This window comes from Protobothrops mucrosquamatus, unplaced genomic scaffold (assembly GCF_001527695.2).
Source record: "Protobothrops mucrosquamatus isolate PMUCROS unplaced genomic scaffold, P.Mucros_1.0 scaffold574, whole genome shotgun sequence".
Classification (NCBI taxonomy): domain Eukaryota; kingdom Metazoa; phylum Chordata; class Lepidosauria; order Squamata; family Viperidae; genus Protobothrops; species Protobothrops mucrosquamatus.
The window spans coordinates 211698-234674 of record NW_015386876.1 but is presented as its reverse complement, the minus strand read 5'-3'; the positions used below and the strand labels follow the sequence as shown (position 1 = coordinate 234674).

At 35.1% G+C, this 22977-nt stretch overlaps 1 protein-coding gene across 1 annotated transcript in view; it reads left to right on the top strand.

Annotated features, from left to right (window-relative positions):
* The first annotated feature begins 725 nt into the window (after positions 1 to 725).
* FANCD2 (FA complementation group D2) overlaps positions 726 to 22977 on the top strand; it is a 51622-nt gene continuing 29370 nt past the window's right edge. Inside the window, 24 exon segments of the mRNA XM_029284413.1 lie at positions 726 to 803; positions 2702 to 2842; positions 3940 to 4007; positions 4126 to 4229; positions 4611 to 4674; positions 5806 to 5858; positions 6410 to 6488; positions 7451 to 7575; positions 7976 to 8063; positions 8295 to 8399; positions 9643 to 9743; positions 9958 to 10066; positions 10493 to 10528; positions 10693 to 10836; positions 13027 to 13161; positions 15673 to 15804; positions 16557 to 16664; positions 17587 to 17696; positions 17987 to 18047; positions 19467 to 19586; positions 19937 to 20010; positions 20104 to 20247; positions 21612 to 21712; positions 22443 to 22558. Coding sequence (XP_029140246.1) covers positions 737 to 803; positions 2702 to 2842; positions 3940 to 4007; positions 4126 to 4229; positions 4611 to 4674; positions 5806 to 5858; positions 6410 to 6488; positions 7451 to 7575; positions 7976 to 8063; positions 8295 to 8399; positions 9643 to 9743; positions 9958 to 10066; positions 10493 to 10528; positions 10693 to 10836; positions 13027 to 13161; positions 15673 to 15804; positions 16557 to 16664; positions 17587 to 17696; positions 17987 to 18047; positions 19467 to 19586; positions 19937 to 20010; positions 20104 to 20247; positions 21612 to 21712; positions 22443 to 22558 — 2385 coding nt within the window. The 5' untranslated portion in view covers positions 726 to 736.

The window sequence follows — 22977 nt, the reverse complement described above, 5'->3', positions numbered from 1 at the left end:
TCGCGCGCCGAAGTGGTGCAGCGACTGTGTTGTACAGTAGTTGCTCCTCGTTGGTAAGCAATAAGCAGCCCGCGCGGAAACTGCGATTGTTTGGCTTAGGCATGGCGGAATGCTTGCTTTAGGAGCCTCGCTTCTGCTGGCAGTATCGCAATCATTCGGGGAAGGGAGATGACAGAATGGAGTGACTTGAAAAGGAAAAGCTTCATTCCAGCGGAATTGTCCCCCCCCCTCTCCCCGGGATCGAAAGGAAAGAATCTAAGATTTCAGTGTGGTTGAAATTAGGCATAAAAGTACCCCCCAACTCCTACTCCTACCCAACAAAAACCCAAAATGTAGGCTCATCATCTTCCAAACAGCCTCCTGGGTGAGAGGGAAACAGTGGAATGGCTGAAAACTTCAACAAGCATTCTGACAGCAACAATTTGTTGTATGGGTACCTGTATTCAATTGTGTTCATGAAAATGCATTTAGGTTATCCTAATCATACATGCCTGCTATGATATACACACTCTGCAGATGATTACAATAGCTCCTTTTGACACTTTTATAATATAATATATAAAAATATATACTAATACAACTTTCAAATGAATTCATTATACTGCAATGCAATTTTATGTCTATAATTTATTTGTTGCACAATTATTTGCAAGATCTTAATATAAAAGCATGTATTATTTTTCAGCCAGTCTCTAATTTTCACCTAATCTTGATTTAGGATACATCAGTACCTGTCATGGCTTCAAAACGGAAATTGTTCAAACCCCGGGCCTACAGTGAAAATCTGATAGAAGAATTACCAAGTATGTAAAGATGGAACCATTCTTATATGAAATCCCTTTGCCAAGAACATTAAGTAAAGGAATGCTATTGCTTTTAGAACTGTGAAGAACAGCAACAAGATCAAGCTTTTTCTTCCCACTTGAAATATCTTTTCCTCCACATCATAAGCAATGAATATGAAAAGTTAATTGTAGGCTGTCAGGAAATTTCCAAAACAGTAATATCAAAAATAAATTTTCAAATATCTATTTTATTTATTTACTATAGAATTTTATACTGCTCAGTTACAAACATAGATCCTCAAACATTGTTGTTGCAGTTGCAGTGTTTGAGGACATCCATGCTCCATATAGTTTACATCTATATAGCAATAGCACTTAGACATATATACTGCTTCATAGTGCTTTACAGCCCTCTCTAAGCAGTTTACAAAGTCAGCATATTGCCCCCAACAATCTTGATCCTCATTTTTCTGATCTCAGAAGGGTGGCAATCTAAGTCAACTCATCCTTCAGCCAGTCAGAATCGAACTCCTGGCAGTGAGCAGTGAGTTAGCCTGCAGTACTGCATTCTAACCACTGCACCACCACAGCTCCTATATGCCTGTTGATGGCTGACTTGTCTAAGTGCCAGGTTTCCAGAAATTCTCTGGTGTTTTTGGACTTGGCTTGGTGTAGGATACTCAAAGTTTCCCAGTTGAAATTATGATTAGGTTTGTCCATGTGTTGTGAAATTAAGGAGTTTTCATCATGTCTTCTGATTGCTAATTGTTCATGGATACGATCTGCTAGTCTTCTGCCTGTTTGTCCTACATGGTGGCTTTTGAAGTCCTTACTCTTTATGCTGTACATGACTCCTGGTTTTTTTTTCTGGGCTGTTGAGTCTTTTAGTTTACTTAGGATGTTTCATAGGGCTTTAGTTGGTTTGTGTGCTCTGGTGATGCCATGCTATGGTAATAGTCTGTTAGTGGTTTCTGAGATGTTTTGATGTATGGCAGTATTATCTTTTTCACAGCTTGTGTTACTTCTGCTGTATTGGGTTAAGTGGTCAGGGACAATGAAGTTGTATGCATATCCATTTTGTTGGAAAATATTGTATAGATGATCTGTTTCCTTTTTCTGATGTTCAGGTTGCTGCAATGTATTTGTGCTTATTCTTACAGTTTCTCTTATGGGAGGTTGGGTTATTATTTTCATAGTGGAGCACTTGGTTGCTGTGAGTGATTTTATGACAGACTTGTGTTTCTAATTTGTCATCACTGTCTCTGCTTATGAAGATATCCAGGAAGGGTAATGTGTTGTTTTCTTCTTTCCCTAGTGAATTTTATTCTTTTGAAGATGTTGCTGATGGCTTTGCGTGTGTTCTGTAATTGGCCCTTTTTAATTATGCCAAAAGTGTCATCTGTGTACCAGATCCATACTTTGGGTTCTAACATTTGTTAATCAAAAAATATACTACCAGATTCCTGATATTTTGGCACCATAGACTAGCACATCTATCGTTCTATAATGTCCACAATGTGGACTTCATTTGAAAGTATAAACTTCTTGATAAAGTCATGTTTGAGAGTTCTGACAAAAGCAGACCTAGGGTAATAGAGGATGCAATTCAGGGAAAAAAGTTTAAGTCCCATTGAGTTTGTTTTAATTTGTTATGCGCATCATGTCCAGCAGTTATGATCACATTATACAGACCTATTCTTAGATGCTTATAAAGCAGAACCATTTTCTTTTCCCTCTTTAGTATCTACAACTGGCCTGTCAGAAAGTGTTTTACTGTACAACCCCTTGCTTTGCTTTTTCAAGGCAGAGATAACAAAAAATGGGCTAACTTTTTTACTTGAATGTTAATTTTTGCATTTAGCTGTTGTGATTCCACATTAATCCCAACGTTCATTTTGCTTATGTTTCCCTATTAGAAACAAAAAGGCCTCGAACCTCTGGAAAGAAAAAGTCTGTTCCGCAAGATGATGGTGATATAGAAAGCAATAATGTTTTTGGGCATCTCCTTAAGACTGCAGGGATTACACTGAAATCAGGAGAAAAACAGAATGAAATAGGTATTGTTTGTTATACTGTGCTTCTTTGGTAAATGGAGTACTTGTTAGATATGAAAATCTGGGGAAGAGAGGAAAATCCTTTTTCTTTTCTTTTTTTCTTTTTTCTTTTCTTGAACACTTTTGAGTCATGAGCAGGAAGGATTTCAATTGTATCTGAAATAAATATCCATCACCAAAATTGATGATAATGATGATGATTAATTTATTTTGTGTTTTTATGTCTTGGACATACATTATATTAAATTTAAATATATTATTTCTTTCCTGATTTATGGGCAGATTTTGACTGCCCTATTACTTTTGGGAAACCCAGTTTATTGGTTCTTCCGAGCATTTCAATTCCCCCCCCCCATTGATCAATATTTCTAAAAATCTTGCAGTTCTTCCTATGTTTAGACATATTTACTGAGAATATTTTTGCAAAGAGAAAAAACATGCTGTACAGTTGTCTTTAATCTGTCACTGTCAATGTCAAAACCTATCCTTCGTTAAAGAAGATGACACTGTCATCTACAGTATTTTAATACGATTTTCTGTCCATTGGATTTATTGTATACTATATAAGAATTTATAAAACACATTTTGGAGACTGCATGGAAGAAACATTAGAAGGGAAAAATTGTTTATGGAGAATCCAGCTTGGATACTTTATATATTTTGCGTTCTTGGCAACTATTAATGAAGCAGAAAGGTTGCAGACATGTAGCAGTTTACTGACAGAGGTTTTATGCCTTCGCAACAGTTTTAGCAAAGATAGAAATTCAATAGATGCATTTCTCTTTTAGTTAGGATTGTCATTATTATCTTAGTATGATCTTGTTTATCACCTGCATGACAACCAAATTCAGTGAATCAGAAGAAGAAAAGCAAAAGCTTCTTTTCTTGATTGGATGCAAGTTGACACAAGACAGGTCTCATTGAAAAGTATATAGTTAACGTATTTTCTTATATTTCCAGTTTAGGAAATTAAAAAAAAACATGTTGAATTTCTGCCAGCTATTATGGAGCTGTTTAAAGACAAGGGAAGGTGGCATTTTGGAATAATGTGATATGGATACATATTTTTATATATGATTCTCTTGATACTTTTTTTGTAGCTGTAGATGGAGCAATTTTACAGAAAAAGTTGAACCAAGCCTTAAGAAAACACCCTTCTCATCCACAGGTATGAAACTGATCATACGATATATATTTATTACAGCCCACATAACAAAGAGCTGAAAAGCAATGATGACTTTTATGATTTCTCAGTCTTCCTTTTTTGTGCCCTTTTTTAAAATTAGATTGTTGCAGAGTTCATCAGTGGTTTGGAATCCCACATTGAAAACAGAGATCAGTTTAGGAATTGTCTTCTACCATGCATACCTGCACAAAATCAAGAAACAAAGTAAGTGAAAAAAGTTATTTGATGCTTGAAAACTATCACCTAAATGTTTCATAATTATAGTTAGCTACCGTGGCAATGAAAAATCCCTGGTGATGTACATGAACTTGCTTGGATAGGGACAGGGCTAAAAGTACTAATGAAAACTGATGCACCTTTTAGAGGGCAGACCAAAAGCATATAAGTAAATGCTATAGTACATTGATTGAAAGTGATAAATCTCTTCAAAATTTTTTGTTTAATGAATCCAAAAATTATTCCACTGCAAATACATAGTTTTAAATTCACGTTTCCAGTTGGCAGTTAGGTTATGCAACCACACAGCAAAGTTTCTAGAATGAATTTGTAACAAGAGTAACAGGAAACTGTCTTTCTCCTCCTTAGTAATGCAGTACATTCATACTGCGAAAGTGTCATTAAATTGCTTCTTGGTATTGAGATGTTGCAGGTATGTTTATCATTTGATTTTCTCATTTTCTCCTGACAATCAAAAGTAGACATCTTAAGTGCCACTAGAGTATTAGACTGAACTTGTGGGAAAGATAAAAGTGGGGAAAATGGAGCTCATATGCAGTCTATTCCCACCTTTCTCCAATCATCTGTAATTATTCTGCTCTATTTGGGTTATGAGAACTGTACTCTCATTCAGTCCAATTCAGTATAACTCAGACCCCTGCCTGAATCTATGGAAGTGGGAGAGAGGCAAGAGTATGACTGTACAGAGCCCATTTTTCCCCACTTTGAACTTTTCAGAAAATGCCTAGATAGGACTAGAACAATGAATAGAAATATGTCATAAGATTGTCGGAAAGATACATTAGTTTTGATCATTTTTGACTGCAAATTTATATATATATATACACATGAAGAAAGCGATCGGCAAAAAGAAGGGGGAAGGGAGAACAGCAGCTTTAGAAATCAGTGGTGGGATAACAGACAGCGGTGCACGTACGAGGGGGATTGGAGGAAGGAAAGTGGATAATGGAATAGCAGCCCTGAAAAACGCCAAGGGAACAGCCAATGTGTGCCTCCTAGGAGTAGAACAGTTGAGGACATTGGATGGACCGATGACCAGATCCAGAAGCCGTGTGCAAAACCGGCCAGTGTCATAAAAAGGGGACTACCTTTGACTTGCTCTTATGCTCTGATGATGTCAGTAGTGCTGACCGACGAAAGCTCAGCATTTTATTAAACAATTTGTAGTTTGATATTATCCTGGTGTTTGTATTTATTTGTTTTTTACTGCATATATATATATAGAGAGAGAGAGAGGGAGAGAGAGTATTGCAATCAGAAAATTGATTTGTATCTCTTTATATTTAAAGCTAAGTTTATTATAAATATGTATTTGCATTAACTTTTTAATGCTATATTAACTTAGTTTTCCCAATATTTGTAACTTGTCTTCTCTGAAATCAAAAGCTATTATATCGTTTTCCTTGTGTACATCTCCAATGTTTTTATGTACCATTTACTGATACTTTAGGAAAATTTTCTTGCATTACTTTGTACAAGATTTTGTACACAATGTAAAAATGCAATTTTCTCAAATCACTTTTATCTTTTTCTTTTTTGGAAGCCTGCTGTGATAAAACTGTTATTTGAAAAGCTCCCTGAATTTTTTCAGGAAAGGTAAGTAAGTCTGAGGGAGATAACTATCAAACAAACACATACATACTTTTAAAAGGTATTTAAAGTAGAACATTGTCTATCAGATAACTTCTGTTTTGTATTGTTGTTTTGGAATCCTAAATATGGGATCTGATTTGAAGGGGGGGGGGAAATACAGTAGACTGGTATAAATAATTTGTTTGTAGTCCTAAGCAGTACACAATGAAAGATTGATGTTCAGTTTCTTACATGGCAAAATAAACAAATAGACTGGTGAAATATTTGGCTTCATTAATTAATTAATTGATATTTATTAATTGACTAGTGTAGATTGTTACATGGCTCAAAATTAAAGTGTTAATCCATCTTCCTAATGTTATTTATGTTATGAATGGTGTCTTTATTTCCAGTAAGAAGGCTTAAAGAGATGATGCTAAAAAAAAAATTGGATCATGTCTAGACAGTTAGACAATTAATAGATTTTAGAATATAATCTATATTAGTAGTAAGGAAGATAGTGTGCTTGATCTCTTCTTCCCTGTTGTGATTCTTTTGTCATTTTTATTTTTCAGTGTTGGCAGTGATGGATTAAATTTGCCTCGGCTGATTGTCAATCAATTAAAATGGCTTGACAAGATAGTTGACAACAAGGCAAGATCAAAGAGTAGACAATTAGAAACTCTTTCTCAGGGTTCATTTTAAAATTCAGCTGGTGCTGGATCTTACAATATAATTTATGTTGTGCTACTTGAAATCATGCTATTGAGAAGTCCCTGGGTTATAATAAAATATGTATTTATTATGTTTGCTTACTTTGCTCCATTACAGTAAATGAAGTTCATTGCATATAGCAGCCTAAGTAATGTAAAACCAATTTCCTGAAAAATTTTGCAGAATTAAAAAATCCTTTTATAGGGTCACAAATGCAGCAGATATGGTCATGAATAATAGTTAGGACCTGCTTATTAGCAAAAATATTTACCAAATTTCTCTTCTGACTAAATTGGGGAGGGTAAAATTACATGGTTGTATAGAGAAACAATTTGTGGGGCTCCTAGTAGCAAAATCAAGCTTGTTTTTATTTATTTTATTATTATTATTATTATTATTATTATTATTATTATTATTATTATTATTATTATTATTAATCATCGCACATTCAGCTAGATGTTCAGACTGGATTTGACATTTTTGTCTACCTATCGAGTCCTTACCAAGGACCTGGGATAGGCAGATGTGGATTTCCCTTGTTTGATGGTATTACAGATTATTATTATTATTATTATTATTGTTGTTATTGTTATTATTACATTTGTTTGCCACCCATCTCGCTTTGAAGCGATTTTATTTATTACATTTATACACCGTTCAGAGTCACTTTGGATAGTGACATGGGCAGAATATAAATTTAATAAAATAAAGCTTGATTTTGATTTATAGCAAAATGTTTGCCAACATACTATATAAATAATATATTTCTAGTGCATAATCAGTATCTTAGGTATGTATGTATAGCATATAATCTCCTGGCTTGTCAGTATTTTAGTTGAGCAGTCACTTGTAGAGAAACTGTTTTCTTGAATTTCTATGACTTTATGCTTTGGTACCTGTAGGATCTTGTTTCAATGATCATGCAGATGGTTTATGTTTCACCTCCATCAATCCAACATGATATTATTACAAGTTTGCCAGAAATTCTGGAAGATTCCCAGCATAGTGAAATTGCCAAGCAACTTAGGTAAATATGGTATTACTGTGTTTTAAAAATATTCTTCATGTATTTTTATGGTTTTCTGGCATTTTCCAGCAACACTATGTCATTAAGTATATTATAGGAATTAATAGAGACCATGTCCAAAGTAACTAAGTTAGCAAAAGGCCTGGAAAGTTTAATATTTTATTATAACCCATTCCTGCTAAATTTTAAGGGATAGCTATTTAAAGAACTGAGACTTTGGAATTATTAGTAAGAACAGTCCAGGAATCAGAAAAATAAGAAAAATCATAACATAAGAAAAAAAGGCTCCAACTTCAAGAAATAAAGTCCTATAATGAGCAATTGGAAAAAAAACCCTATATAATATTGCAGTCTGTGTATTTTGTATCTGTTAAAAGTAGTAATTTTTTTGCCTATTTAGTTCTTTGTTAAAGGAGAACGTTGGGCTTACAGTTCCAGTCCTAGATGCACTTTCCTGTTTGAATCTTGATATGGAACTTCTGTCTGAGGTATGGAATCTTCTGTCAGGAGTTAAATTTGCTGAAGTTTTGGAATCAGCTAGAATCTAAGATAGCCTTGAATTTTCTAGTTTTTATTCTAAGCCTTTGGGATGAGGGTTTTTTTTTCCAGTTTTTGAGTTTTCCATTAAAGTTAACTCAACATTTTGGGATAAGCGCAAGCAAGGAATATAATTCTTTTTCTCATTTTGACATCTGAACAACTTTCTGCTCTCCCAATAGATACGCCAGTCTGTCATGATTTCAGTGTCTGCTGTAAAAGTGGAAGATTTACCCGTAATAGTTAAATTTATTCTTCATTCTATGAAGGCCACTGAAGCAACAGAGGTACAGTATCTATCCTAACCATCAAAAATGCTCCATTTGAATATTATATTTTTGGAATAAATAGTGAAATAAATATTGGAAAATGGCTTTATTTTTATGTATGAGTGACAGAGGTTCCAGTATTGACTCATCTCTGAAACTTTTAATACTGGCATCATTTCAGATTATTTTAATCTTCCTTTTTTCTTACCTAGGCAGGTAAGCAAATGTCTTGGGCTTGATTTGGTTCAGTTTGGTTCCTAATTTGTTACAATTGGCTCTGAGCAACTGCTTATCCTAACACCTGTAAACAGCATTAAAATAACTAAGAATAAACCAGATAAATTACAAAACGTACTTAGTAAAATATTCCTATGTCAATGATTCATCTAATGTCTTACAATCTTAAAATGTCTTATAAGCTTATAATGCAGAAAGAATCACTTTTGTTTCCACTTCTCCTCAAAGGCCTGCTGAAGTAACAAGGCTCTGATTGTCTTCCCCAATCCTGCTGGGTCAGGTTAAATTTGGGGAGGGGGATTGCTGTTGCAGGAAAGGGGCCAACATTTATAAAGGCCTTTCCCCAGGAACTTTGTTGATGATTTTTTTTTAAAGAGGGGTACCTGGAGAGAACCTGTTATTCCTAATCGAGCAGTAGAATTTACTGGGAGTTGCTTTAAATCTGAGGAAGGATATTTTGAACTTGAAATGTTTACAATCTGAAATACTTACAAGACTGGAGTTTAATAAAGCAGCTTTTTAACATGACAGTACTGGATTAGGAGCAGGAAGACCCAGGTTTTACTCCACCCACAGTCACAAAGCTTGCTGGGTGGCTTTGGGCAGTTATTCCATATCTCCCAACCCACGTTATAGGGTTGTTGCAGGGGGAAAAATAGGAGAAGGGAGCACCATGCATACTGCCTTGTGCTCCTCTTTAAAAGGCGGGATATATACCCAATAAACAATATGTAGAAGGAAATAATACATTAATTATTGCAGAAACAAAATTCTGGCCAGTTTTCTTTATCAAAAGAGGACATACTATACCACTTTCCTATTTTTAATTTGGTTGTCATTGGCATAGAATATGGAATATATATTAATTGGTGTTATAAAATATGTTAAAAACTGCATATAAAAAATACTTCACTACAGTCTTTGTATGCTGTTCCCTTTTCTCCTCTTCCTTTTTCTCATTTTTCCTAGTAATCGTCTTGAATAATTGCCCAAATTAGTTTGAATGAAAATTACTGTCATTCAGGTAATTTCTGACCTTCGTAAGAAGCTGAATCTTGAATCCTGTGCCGCCCTTCCAAGTATCCAGGCTTCTCAAAGCAGACTCAGCAGCCAGGCACAGTCAAGGTCTGTACATAATATCGATATCCGTTTATGTTAGCCTTATTCAGTGACTCTTTGTGCCAATATCTCGTTCCTAAAATAAGGTAAATCCAACAACTATCATAACACATTGTTCAAAAAAACTAACTAAAAAGCCTTACCCTTATCAAACCCTTATTTTAATACTGTTAATGCTGGTGTTAATGTTGTTTGAATCTGTTCTTGTGCTTCTTTTCAGTCTATCTGCAAGCCAAATGAGTATTAACAAGGATTCTTTCAAGCTCCTTTTTGACGTATTAAAGTCGGCTCTTAAATTTCAGAAGTTTGTATTAGAAGGTTGGATTAAGGTTAAACTCTTTTCCCTATTTATTTGCCTTTTGCCATGTTTACACAAACTTTTATAAAGCTATCTTATGTTTTATGTGTTTTATTTAGGGGTTCCTCTTTCTTGTAAAACTGGCACTAAATGTGGTTCTCTATCTTTAGTGTTGTGCTCTATTTTTCTGAGTTTTCCATGATGCACAAATGCCAATAGTTGAAACTGGAACCTATTACAAGCAAAACATGCATTCTGTCTTTTTGACACTTTAGAGTGCATTTGTAAGATTTTTACTAAAAATTATCCCATCTTTCTCAAATATATGCAGAATTTAATATAATTCTGGCAATTAGCGCAGATCTGTTCTGCTGAAGAGTTCTGAATTTTATTTATTTATGTTATGTAAGCAGTTATTGAACTTCATAATGTGCATAATCCATCCTTCTTCTTCTAGGCTATTGAGAATATTCCTTCTGCCTCTGATCATAAGGTAATCCTATTTAGATTCTGCACTAGCTATTTTCCTCTTAGTCTTTGTAGGCCTCTTATTGCATGAGACTCTTAATTTTTAAAGACCCTTGCCATTGTTTACCTACTTTTTTATTTTGGATTTAATATTTGCATAATTAACTTAGCACTTTTATTTTTTAAAAGATTCTGGATATGATAATGCTGTTAATAATCTATGCTACAAATAACAAAAACAAGAAGCAAATTGAGAGATTGTTGAAGAGTAAGATTCAGTCAGGTTGTTTGCGAGAGCAGTTGCTGCAGAACGCCTTCCGATATCACTCACTGGTAGGTCCTTTGCTATGATGCAATTCAGCACATTGGGTGGGTTTTCTTATTTTTCTTTCTAGACTAAATATTGCAAAGATTCTTCTTTTGTTGGACCACGCACCTATTTATTTTCTCCACATGTTTATAAATACTGTACTGCCATAAATCATTAATCAGATAATGTATGGAGAAAGCCACACCATTTTGGGGATTATGATAGGTTCGGATGGTGAAATGACTTTCTGCTTTCTCCATAAATATCCTATTCTCCTGAAGAAAATAATGGGCGTCCTTACCTTAGGATTCAGTATATTGTTAGCTCCCATAAAGGCAGAAATAGAATATTGTTCATCATCTCAAATGGATGAATTAATAGCAGCAGTCAGATGTTTAACTGCAAGATCGAATCTGGGTCGGTCCCCGGAACCAGAGGTTTACTCTCTCAAGCTTTCAGACTCAGGCTGGAGAACTTGTTTAACTGATTTTATGTTATTAGTAACTTTAGAATATTATAAATATGATCAGCCGTTTTATGTTTTCAGGTTATGAGAGATCTTTTCCCAGCAATCTTGTCAGTTGCTGAAAGCTTTGTGAATTCAGTAGATCCTTGTGTTGTCTCCTTTGGTAGCTGCATGTACAAGCAAGCATTCACAGCTTTTGATTCTTANGGTAAATCCAACAACTATCATAACACATTGTTCAAAAAAACTAACTAAAAAGCCTTACCCTTATCAAACTGTTATTTTAATACTGTTAATGCTGGTGTTAATGTTGTTTGAATCTGTTCTTGTGCTTCTTTTCAGTCTATCTGCAAGCCAAATGAGTATTAACAAGGATTCTTTCAAGCTCCTTTTTGACGTATTAAAGTCGGCTCTTAAATTTCAGAAGTTTGTATTAGAAGGTTGGATTAAGGTTAAACTTTTTTTCCTATTTATTTGCCTTTTGCCATTCTCTCTCTTTTACACAAACTTTTATAAAGCTATCTTATGTTTTATGTGTTTTATTTAGGGGTTCCTCTTTCTTGTAAAACTGGCACTAAATGTGGTTCTCTTTAGTGTTGTGCTCTATTTTTCTGAGTTTTCCATGATGCACAAATGCCAATAGTTGAAACTGGAACCTATTACAAGCAAAACATGCGTTCTGTCTTTTTGACACTTTAGAGTGCATTTGTAAGATGTTTACTAAAAATTATCCCATCTTTCTCAAATATATGCAGAATTTAATATAATTCTGGCAATTAGCGCAGATCTGTTCTGCTGAAGAGTTCTGAGATTTTATTTATTTATGTTATGTAAGCAGTTATTGAACTTCATAATGTGCATAATCCATCCTTCTTCTTCTAGGCTATTGAGAATATTCCTTCTGCCTCGGATCATAAGGTAATCCTATTTAGATTCTGCACTAGCTATTTTCCTCTTAGTCTTTGTAGGCCTCTTATTGCATGAGACTTAATTTTTAAAGGCCCTTGCCATTGTTTACCTACTTTTTTATTTTGGATTTAATATTTGTATAATTAACTTAGCATTTTTATTTTTAAAAAGATTCTGGATATGATAATGCTGTTAATAATCTATGCTACAAATACCAAAAACAAGAAACAAATTGAGAGATTGTTGAAGAGTAAGATTCAGTCAGGTTGTTTGCGAGAGCAGCTGCTGCAGAACGCCTTCCGATATCACTCACTGGTAGGTCCTTTGCTATGATGCAGTTCAGCACATTGGGTGGGTTTTCTTATTTTTCTTTCTAGACTAAATATTGCAAAGATTCTTCTTTGTTGGACCACGCACCTGTTTATCTTCTCCACGTGTTTATAAATGCTGTACTGCCATAAATCATTAATCAGATAATGTATGGAGAAAGCCACACCATTTTGGGGATTATGATAGGTTCGGATGGTGAAATGACTTTCTGCTTTCTCCATAAATATCCTGTTCTCCTGAAGAAAATAATGGGCGTCCTCACCTTAGGATTCAGTATATTGTTAGCTCCCATAAAGGCAAAAATAGAATATTGTTCATCATCTCAAATGGATGAATTAATAGCAGCAGTCAGATGTTTAACTGCAAGATCGAATCTGGGTCGGTCCCTGGAACCAGAGGTTTACTCTCCCAAGCTTTCAGACTCAGGCTGGAGCACTTGTTTAACTGATTTTATGTTATTAGTAACTTTAGAATATTATAAATATGATCAGCCGTTTTATGTTTTCAGGTTATGAGAGATCTTTTCCCAGCAATCTTGTCAGTTGCTGAAAGCTTTGTGAATTCAGTAGATCCTTGTGTTGTCTCCTTTGGTAGCTGCATGTACAAGCAAGCATTCACAGCTTTTGATTCTTACTGCCAGCAGGTACAAAAGATACGCATATTTGCGACATGCATTTTTATTATGTTTATTTTTTATACATAAGCAGTTTTGAATAATTCATTTGGAGAGGAAAAGGGGGTAGCAATGAATTCAATAACAAATAAATAATTGTGTGTGTATATATATTTGTAAAGTTCTGTGCACATTTCTTTAAAAGTAATTTTTCTGGTTGTAATATAATATTTGTTTTCTGCCAACATTACCTTTTATTATTTATCACTTTGAGATTGATCAGTTCTGTGTAAGCTTGACTTTTCCGTTTCGCTTAACTAATTTACTCTTCCTTCATTTACTTTGGGATTCAATCCTCAATCTTTCTGCCTATCTGACCACATTACCTCAATGTGCTTTGTACTACTTATCACTCACTTTTGTTTTCAATCTGATTTAATCAATATCCTTCAGTTTTTAAATCTTCTTGTTTTACCGCATTCCTGTTATATTCAACTTATTTTTATATGTATCATTTTCTGATCAGTTTTCTCATCTTTAGCAAATATCCTTCCACAGTACACAAAGTGATTACTAGTTTTAATTTTGTATCATTTACCTTTATACTTTACAGTCATTCACTCCATGTTCCCTGACAAACAAATATACTTCAGTCTTTGGTACATTTTTTTCACATCCATGCACTTTGTTCTATCATATGCTATATCTACCATCTGCTGCATGTCATTTGGAATCTCAGTCAACAACACAACATTTATCCATGGATACATTAAAAAAAGGAAGAGGACAACAAACATTGTTCTAATCTTCAGAATAATTCCATTTATTATCTTGCATACTTGACTTTCTATTCTATATTGTTTTTAACAGCCAACCTTCACCTCCAGGTTAGTGCGAATTCAAGCTTATTCGTTCCATAATAACTTTCTCTAAATTAACAGATTATTTCCTTCCAAAATATCCCTCTCCTGTTAATCCTGCTCCTTAGAGTTAGGGCTGACTATTTTTTTGCAACTATTTTTCTCTGTTTTTGAACATTATACAATATATTTGTCTTCTCATTTTGTTGCAGAAATGATCCTTAGATTCCTATCCACAGCGATTTTCATTTCATCATTCTACCAAGCATTCTTTTTCTAACTCCATTTTAATATAACTCCATACATTTCTGTGTCACGTTGTAATATAATTTTTATTACTCTGTTCTAAGCAGCTTCCAAATTCACTTTTTTTATGGACATCTTCCGTTTATTCCATTAGGAAATTAATCCAATATTTTTATGGGGCTTGTATTTTGTCTTCTTGCAACCGTTCTGATTTCATTCTGATTTCTTTCTGTTGTGTACTGTATATACAGTTGGCCTCATGTCCAGGATCTCTATAAAACCTCACTTTTATATCTTTCATGAATTCTATCAAATCATTCATGATTTTAGACCTAGTTTATTCCTTTTCTATATCTGTATATGTACATGTATATGTATGCACGACTAGACTGTACTTTAAGCATATAGTTGAAACAAGCATAATTTTTAGATAGATACTCAGTATTCATTCACCATTCTCATTATTTCTTGGGTTTCAAAATAACTTATTTTTTTCTGTGTTTTTTGTCTTATTTTTACTTATCTGTTCATGTCATCTCTTGGATCACTTTCATTCACAATGTTGCAGTTATCCCCCAGATTTATTTCTGGTTGTGTGTTATTAACATTTATTGGAAGAGAACATGCAAAAGTAGGATTTCTACTTTCATGCAGATCCAGAAGAACCTAGATGACACCAATTCTTTCTTTCTAACATAACAGTTTAGCCCTGTCATACAGAATGAAATCTGCACTTCTTTCTTTTGTTAATTTTTTTCTTTCTCTTTTATCCTGTTACATTCCAGTTTATAGTCTTTCATATGTTATAGTCATCCACAGATGGGCCTATAACTATGTCATGCTGCTGCCCATAGGTCTTAAATCAGTTGAAACTTTCATGTAATATTTCTGAGAAAAATACAGAAGATGTAGACTACATAGCAGTCTTGTTGTATTTTTGCCACATGTAGCACTTCTGGCACATTTTGTTCTGTATGTAACGAAGTAGCCAAAGCCCAGTTTTACTGTAAGTAAACTCATGCTCTTCTGTACAAGTGAAATAAAATAAAATATAAAACTTTCCATAACACCAAATAAAATAAAAATTAAAATAGTTTTTGAAACAAGAAGCACTGTTAAAAGCAAAGTAAGAACCCATATAGATTAAAAAAACATAGATGTAAATCTGAAATGCCCTTTTCCAGGACTATCCATGTTCTTTAAACACAATGAGAACATTAGAGATACTTCATGTGGTTCTTTAAAAGCTGATTTGTGTAGATTCAATAAGTTCTCCAATTGCTAGAGAACCACATAAACCTGGAAGTTTATTTAAGAAAGACTTTTCAACCATTCCTTACCAACTTCAATCCTAGCAGGCAAATGATTTTTTTTTTAAATTAAAGCAAAACATTTATACTTGTAAATTTTCCTTTGCTACTTTGCTTGTGTGCAGGAGATTGTGGGTGCCTTGGTTACTCATATATGTGGTGGCAACAAGGTTGAAGTGGATGTTTCTCTGGATACATTAACTGATCTTGTGTCTGTCCATACCTCATCAGTTGTTCCTTATGTTGTCTTTCTGAAGGTAAGTTTTGATTCAGATATATTTAACTAATTTCTCTGCAGAGTTAGAAATTGGAATTTTTGTGAAAAGACAAAATAAACACATTTTAAAATAGCATTTTGTATTCTTTCATATACCAAAGTATTTTTAATTCTGTCTAGTTTGTGATAGCCTCTGACAAATAAGCATAGAATCCCTTTTAGCTATCAAATATTATTGCATATTTCTCACTGAAGGAAAAAAGAAAAGAGACTGGTTAAATAAAATAGGGGAATTAATTTGATAGTGGAAGATATATGAGATTCTTTGAAGAGCGAGGATCTACTTTTTCTCTTATTAGAATCCTTGTGGCCCATTGACTCATTTTTCAGAGCAAAGATTTAGATCAATGTAGGCATATTTGGTCTCTGAAATAATTCTGAGTATGCATTTTTGCCACCAGAATGTTAAGATGGATTTTCTGGTCTCACAACCAGCTGATACTAAACTGGCTGTGGCAAGGAGGCCATTGGTCCATCTTCTACTTGCCTGTGTGATACTAAGAAATCTCATAGAAGTGTTCCAATTTATCTTACTTGCTTGATGTACTCATGATATTCTAGAACAGGGTAGGCAACCTCGGCTCTTTTATGACTCTGGACTTCAACTCCCAGAATTCCTGAGTCAGCATAGCTGACTCAGGAATTCTGGGAATTGAAGTCCATGAGTCATAAAAGAGCCGAGGTTGCCTATCCCTGTGAATCTAGAGGGCTGAGCATGAACTTTCCTTTCAGAGCATCTTGGACTATATGGATAATCTTGGTCCACAGCAAATCCGGAAGCTATTTCACATCCTCAGCATGCTGGCATTTAGCCAGGGGCATAGAAACAGCCACATCCAGGTGAGTGGACCACTGATAGCTGACATTAGCCTCACAAGGTAGACCAGATTAAGAAACCAATGCCATATAGATCAGGACTGTTTTTATTGTAAATTATAAAAACAGAACCTTGCAAGTTTGAATGTTCTTTTGTCCCCTCCTTCACTTTATCTTCCTGTAAACTAGGAAGGGACCGGTCTGAGACATTTTCTCAAATTATCTTGTTGACCTGGGGCTCAGGTCTGGCAATCTAAATATTGCATTGATAGTGGCTTTTCCTTCAAGATCGTTCCCTATGTCCTCTACATCTGAAGACGTTGGGGCTGGTTCTCTATTCAGTTTTAAATGTCTAGATGCCATTGGCATCAGAAAGATTTCATGCATAGTGGGTGTAAAACAGTTACTCAAAATTTGGTGAATGTTGCTAATAATTCTCAACTAATATTTCTTTTTTCACATGTCAGTATTTTTGTAAATTCATTAAAAAATTGGAGCCATGTATGAATCTAGATGTTTTCCAAATTCAGTATAACATATGAAATTGAATGCTAAGTTGGCTAAATAACCAAAGTAATATTTAGTTTATTATTCAGAATCATTGGGACATCATACATTTCTATATGAATGCATTGCCTGTCAGATATTTTTGCTTGCTTTAATTTCATTCTTAATTCTAAAATTTGCAAATGCATTTTACATTCAAAGAATAATCGCCAACTATTAAAGCATTGTTTACTGTTGCACTGAGTCCCAAGGGGGAAAATTGTAATTTTAAAATATCTCTCAGTTTATAGAACAGAATAGTATTATTTCTTTTTTGTATGCTTTGATAATTCTGTGCTACTACTGTTCTTTAGGCATTGCTTACAATTCAGGAGAAGTAGATTTAGCTCACATATTTCTGGATGTCAGTTTTATAATACTTAGTTTCCTTTCCACCCAGGATGATATGCACATGGTGATTAGAAAGCAGCTCTCAAGTACTATCCCTAAGTATAAACGTATTGGGATTATTGGAGCAGTTACCATGGTCGGCAGTATGGCAGCCAAGAGGTAAGCAAGCAAGTATCACATGATGATGAGAGGACAAATATAGATGAACTGCAGATCATTACATAACAGTGGGTTAAATTTATAAAAAGGGTTAGAATTATAAAAAAAATTGAAAGTAAAGTGAATAATGAACTATCAATGAAGGAAGAATATAAGGGCTTTACTGCATTCGTTTTGAACTCCTCAGCACATCAACAATGTTCCAGTAATTCTCTGGTTCAGACTAAGAAACTATATGTGAAGGTTTGGCTGCATCAGACATCCTTAATTAATATCATACCTAATTTCAGGAGCAAAGAAAATGGAAAATTGCTGGAAAGGGAACAGCTGAGCAAGGAACAACACAGACAGGCAAGTTGTATTGTTTCTATAGCAGATTTCTAGTGCTATCAGGGAAATATGACATTCTTTTTTTATAGTTTTAATGAGGAAAAGTAGTTGGAGAAGGATTTGTCCCCCATTTCTTCTTCTTCTATTTTTCTGTACTGCAGATATTGGCAACTCATTGGCCATGTCCATGCAGATTCAGCCCTATGTTTCCATCCCCCAGGACTCCCTTAGACTTCATTGCTGAAATTTTGAGGGCAAAACAGATTTCCTGACTTGTCGCAGCTTGTACAAGTAATAACTGTGATTCAGAATTACATGGAAACTGGATTATTGCCCAGTGGAAGGGTCATCAGTATAAATTTGGGAGTAGATGAGTGGGAGTTTTCAGAGAAGCCCAGATATTGTTGAAGAAAGCACAGGAGACCATAAATCTTTTAAGAAATAATTTCTCCACCTGGCTGATTGTATGTTCAAAAGAAAACTTGTGTTGAGTAAAAGAGATGAGGGTGGGGCTGTGCCTTCAACTGCCTAAACCTGCAGTTTTCTTGGCAAGATTTTCAGAAGTGCCCTTGCCTTCTTGCTTAGGGCTGAAGTAGATTGGTCTGGCCCAAAGGTCACCCAGCTGGCTTCATGCTTAAGGCAAGACTTTTGCTTTCTAGCCTGGCGTCTTAATCATTATACCAACTAGCTCCCTTATAGGTATATTTACAGGCATCACAATTCCCCTTTGATATTATTACATGAGGCATCAGTCAAATCCTGGGACTCATTGCAGTGAATCTTCAATCTGCCTGTCAGAGAAGCTGTGGATAAGGATAGAGAAACTGATGTATTGATGATGTTACATAGTTTGGTAATGAAATGTCTGCAAGAAAACCACCAAGCTCAGAGAGTATCAAGGGTCCAGCAATATTGAAATATCGCTCCTTGTTGAATTAACAGGGATTGGGATAGTAAAAATAGTCTATTTTAAAAAAATTAAAACACTTTTTAGAGTCATATTTAAAATAAAGCCTATTCTTCTTTCTGGGTCCAATGGACTATGATTACTTGGAAAGGCCTAAGGACATACTGATAACAGAGTATTTTCCATTTGCCTGATGCTGTTTTAGGTAATCTGGAATGCTGCTCACAGTATACTGTTTGAATCTCTGTCGTTGTAGGAGAAGAGCAGGCTGAGGTGAAAGCTGGAGTTAAATGTGCCATCAGTCTGGAGTCATTGCGTTGCCTCAAGAAACCCAAATCCAGCCCTCTGAATTCCGTTGATCCTTATCTAGCACCAATTTAGCTTTGACCGTTAGTTGATTAGATTATTGTGTATAGATAGCAGTAATAAACTCTTCTGTGCTTTGAACTCAGTGAATATTCCTGGTTATTTGCGCCTGACCTTCAGGTGCCTAAAAGCAAGCGCTCTTCTTTTTTTCCTCTCTCCCTCTGCAGATTATAACATTGCTGGAGCTTGTATTCTCCTGTTGTGGGCAGGTTCCTCATGCCTTGGCTTTGTACTATGATGAACTTGCCAACTTAATTCAGAAAGGAAGTATGGATTTGCAGATCTTGGTAGGATACAGAGTTCCGGGCTTACACCCTTTCCCTTATTATATTGCATAACTATGGCCAACTCTTAAAGCAGCTTGTTTCTTTCTTTTTTTTTTCAAGCTCATGGAATCTTTTGAAAATTTTTTGAAGCATGCAGAGCTATTGATTAGATATAATTTGATATTTCCCACCTTTTATCGTGTGAAAAATTACTACAGCAATTTGCATCCCCATTTGGAATAGTATAAACTTACAATAAGGCACATTCAGTATTATAAATCTGAAGAAAATAACTAATCTCTCCATTGTTCTCCGACTCCAATTAATTTGCCACTGGAATTGTGTGGTTTTTTTTTCTTTTTTCCCTTAAGGCCTGGATTAAGGACTATGTGGTCCAAGACTTTGAGAACGATTTTGTCACAGATCTTCTCCAGATAGAGGACAGGTATTTTCCAAAAGTACTATCATCTCTCCTAAAATTAATTAAATTTGATGTTTTTATATTGAGCTTTACTGTTGACATTTGATTTCTTTCCAGCACTTTCCCATTCCCGCTGAAAGCTCTATATGGCTTAGAAGATGGTGAAAGTGAGGGGGGTATTGTTGTTAACTTGCTGCCCCTGTTGTCCCAGAGCTTTTCCACGAACCAGGATGTAACAGCTGCGGAAAGCAAGGACAAAAGGTTAGAGTTGCCTCCTTTTTTTTACTCAGCTGAAGCGCTAGCATAGTTTTCTTGGAGCAGATGCTGTTTAAATCTAAATTAGATCCTTGTATCCAGCATAGTTTAGAAACTGCAGTCTCAATACATTTGGACAGGGCATGCTAGGGTGTGCAAGAGTGTTAATGGAAAATCCTCTTATGAAAACCAAAAGTATTGTATGTATTTTCCAAAATTATCAAATGTTAAGTGAATAAAGAAAAAGCAATAGTCATTTTGCTCAATGCCTTGGAAATTGGAAATTTGGTGGGGGAAAAGGATTGCAATCCCCCTGTACACACTTTCCAAAACTGGGTTCCAGTCCTTCTGGTTTGGTTGTGTAGATTGATTGACAGCAGCATTCTAGACTTTCATGTGAAATTCTATCCTAAAGATGCTATGCTTTTGTCCTCTTTTGCCATAAGCATGGCATTTCTCATTTAATTTTGTTTGGTTGCTACTGTTTGATAAATATTGTAATTTGTGAGTAGATTTTTCCTTCTTGTCAGATTCTTGCAATTCCTGTTTCTGTGCATGTCTTAAAAGTGGAGGTTTGCTGATGTGAGGAAGTAGTTCTCAAATGTTTCATCTCATGAGACTGTAATCTAGTTGAACTCTTGAGCCATTTGTAGGGTCTCCCCAAAATTAGAGTATGATGTCAGTTTTTGAATTGGAACATTGACAATTATGCCTGTTTCTCCTTCCCATTTATGGCTCTTATGAAATCCAAATCACTCTGCCATCTCCAGGGCTTTGGATGAAAGGAGTTTTTGTAAACTTACATTTCAGGTCTCCCTCTCCCAAATTGTGTGTAACTTATTTGATAGGCAAAACTTCGGAGAAGTCTGTAGGACTTTGGCCCCTTGGTATATATCAATGAATTATTATAGTCTCTCTGTAGCCCCATTTTCCAAACTCTATAAAATTGCTATGATGACTTCCCACCACCTGCCCATCTGGATCTCACATTACTTGAGGCTGGTTACTGCTTTAAGCCTAACGAAAGTATTTCTTTCTGGCTCCCCCTGCCCTGTCCCAGCCAGGTTTTCTCTTACCAGCCATGTTTCCTGACATTTTTGGTAAACAGCAATACAAGTAAAGTTGTATGTGCTGTTGACAATTTTGAGACCTACACAGCTCTGGAAGAAGTACTCTTTTATATAAATTGCATGACTGCTGACTGAGAGCACAGGCACATAGATGCAATACTCTGGAGACTAGTCACAAAGCAGATTCAGTCCTTCTGCAGACCAAGTTGCACGTGTTCCAAAGTAAGCCTTTTTTTTTTCTGTATTCAGCACCACAGTCATGCTGTCATTTCACAATGTTTCTCTCTTTTCTCCTCTCAGGCTAGTGTCTCCAGTGTGCTTGTCGCCCTTCTTCCGACTGCTGAGGCTCTGCATGTCAGAACTGAATAAAGGGAATATGGAGGACATTGATGCCTTATTAGGTATAGGATGTAAACAGTTACCTCTGTCTAATTTAACCCATTTTTATTTGGAATATTATAGGTGGGGATATTGATGCAGAAGAACAAGTACTAAAACTGGTGCTCATCATTTATCTAATTTGTTCAAGTTTAAGCATTACCATCTGCTACACTGAAATATAATCTACAATGTGTATTTGTTTATTTAATATACTAGCTGTACCCGGCCACGCGTTGCTGTGGCTCAGTCTGGTTAAATGGAAAAGAAAGAAAAGAGAAAGCGCACGTTTGTGTTGCTTTTACGTCCAACAGATGGCGCTGATTTTCAAAAAAAGCATGTTTTTACCTGTCACAGGTGTGACATCTATATAATATAGGTATATAAAAACATGCGCGTATTCGAATGCAACGTTGTGTCAAAATTTCAAAGCAATCAGTGAAGAACTTTCGGGGATTTAAGCTTTTGAACAAACGAACATTTACATTATTATTTATATAGAAGATAGATTTATATAGATTTCTATAATGCTGCTAGAAACACATTTTGAAGCAGCTTACAACATGGCTGTAATGTAACAGCCAACAGAAAACAAAACTTACTCATTAGGAAAGAGGGAGAAAAGGAAACAGAAACAAAACAGAAACCATTTATCCAAACTTCATTCCAGGAAAATGTATGAAAAAGATAGATTAACAATTAAGCAAATGAATTTAATTAGGAGTGAATTTCTTTTACTGTATTCTATTACAGTGTGCCCTTTATATCTGACCAGCTTGGAGGTGACAGAAAAAATAGAGTCTTTGTCAAAGCAAGAACGCGAGTTCCTTTGTTCGCTCTTATTTCATGCAGTGAACTGGTTTCGTGAGGTAAGCAGGGCTTCAGAAGGTGCACTTTTTCATAGTGCTGACACTCTCCCGAATCACAGGCCAGATGTCTGTCTGATAATCATAGTCTTTCCTAAAGTATAATAAGAATCTTTCATTTTGAGAGTTTTTCCCAAAAGGAGAGACTTAGCATAGCTAAATATAGTATTTTTTTCCTAATTACTCTTGTCGTTGCATGTTCATGAATACAAATATTTGAATCTTAGGTTTGTAAGTATACAAATATTAATTTCCTTACATACACTTCTTTCCATATAAGAACTGTTGTATCAGTAAAAGTAGAAAAATATTTTCTTATCTTTCTCTTTCCTGTTTTTGCTCTTAATGGCTGGCGCTACTTCTGAAAATATTTTAAATGTCGGATTACAGGTAGTCCTCACTAACCACCACAACTGATCCCA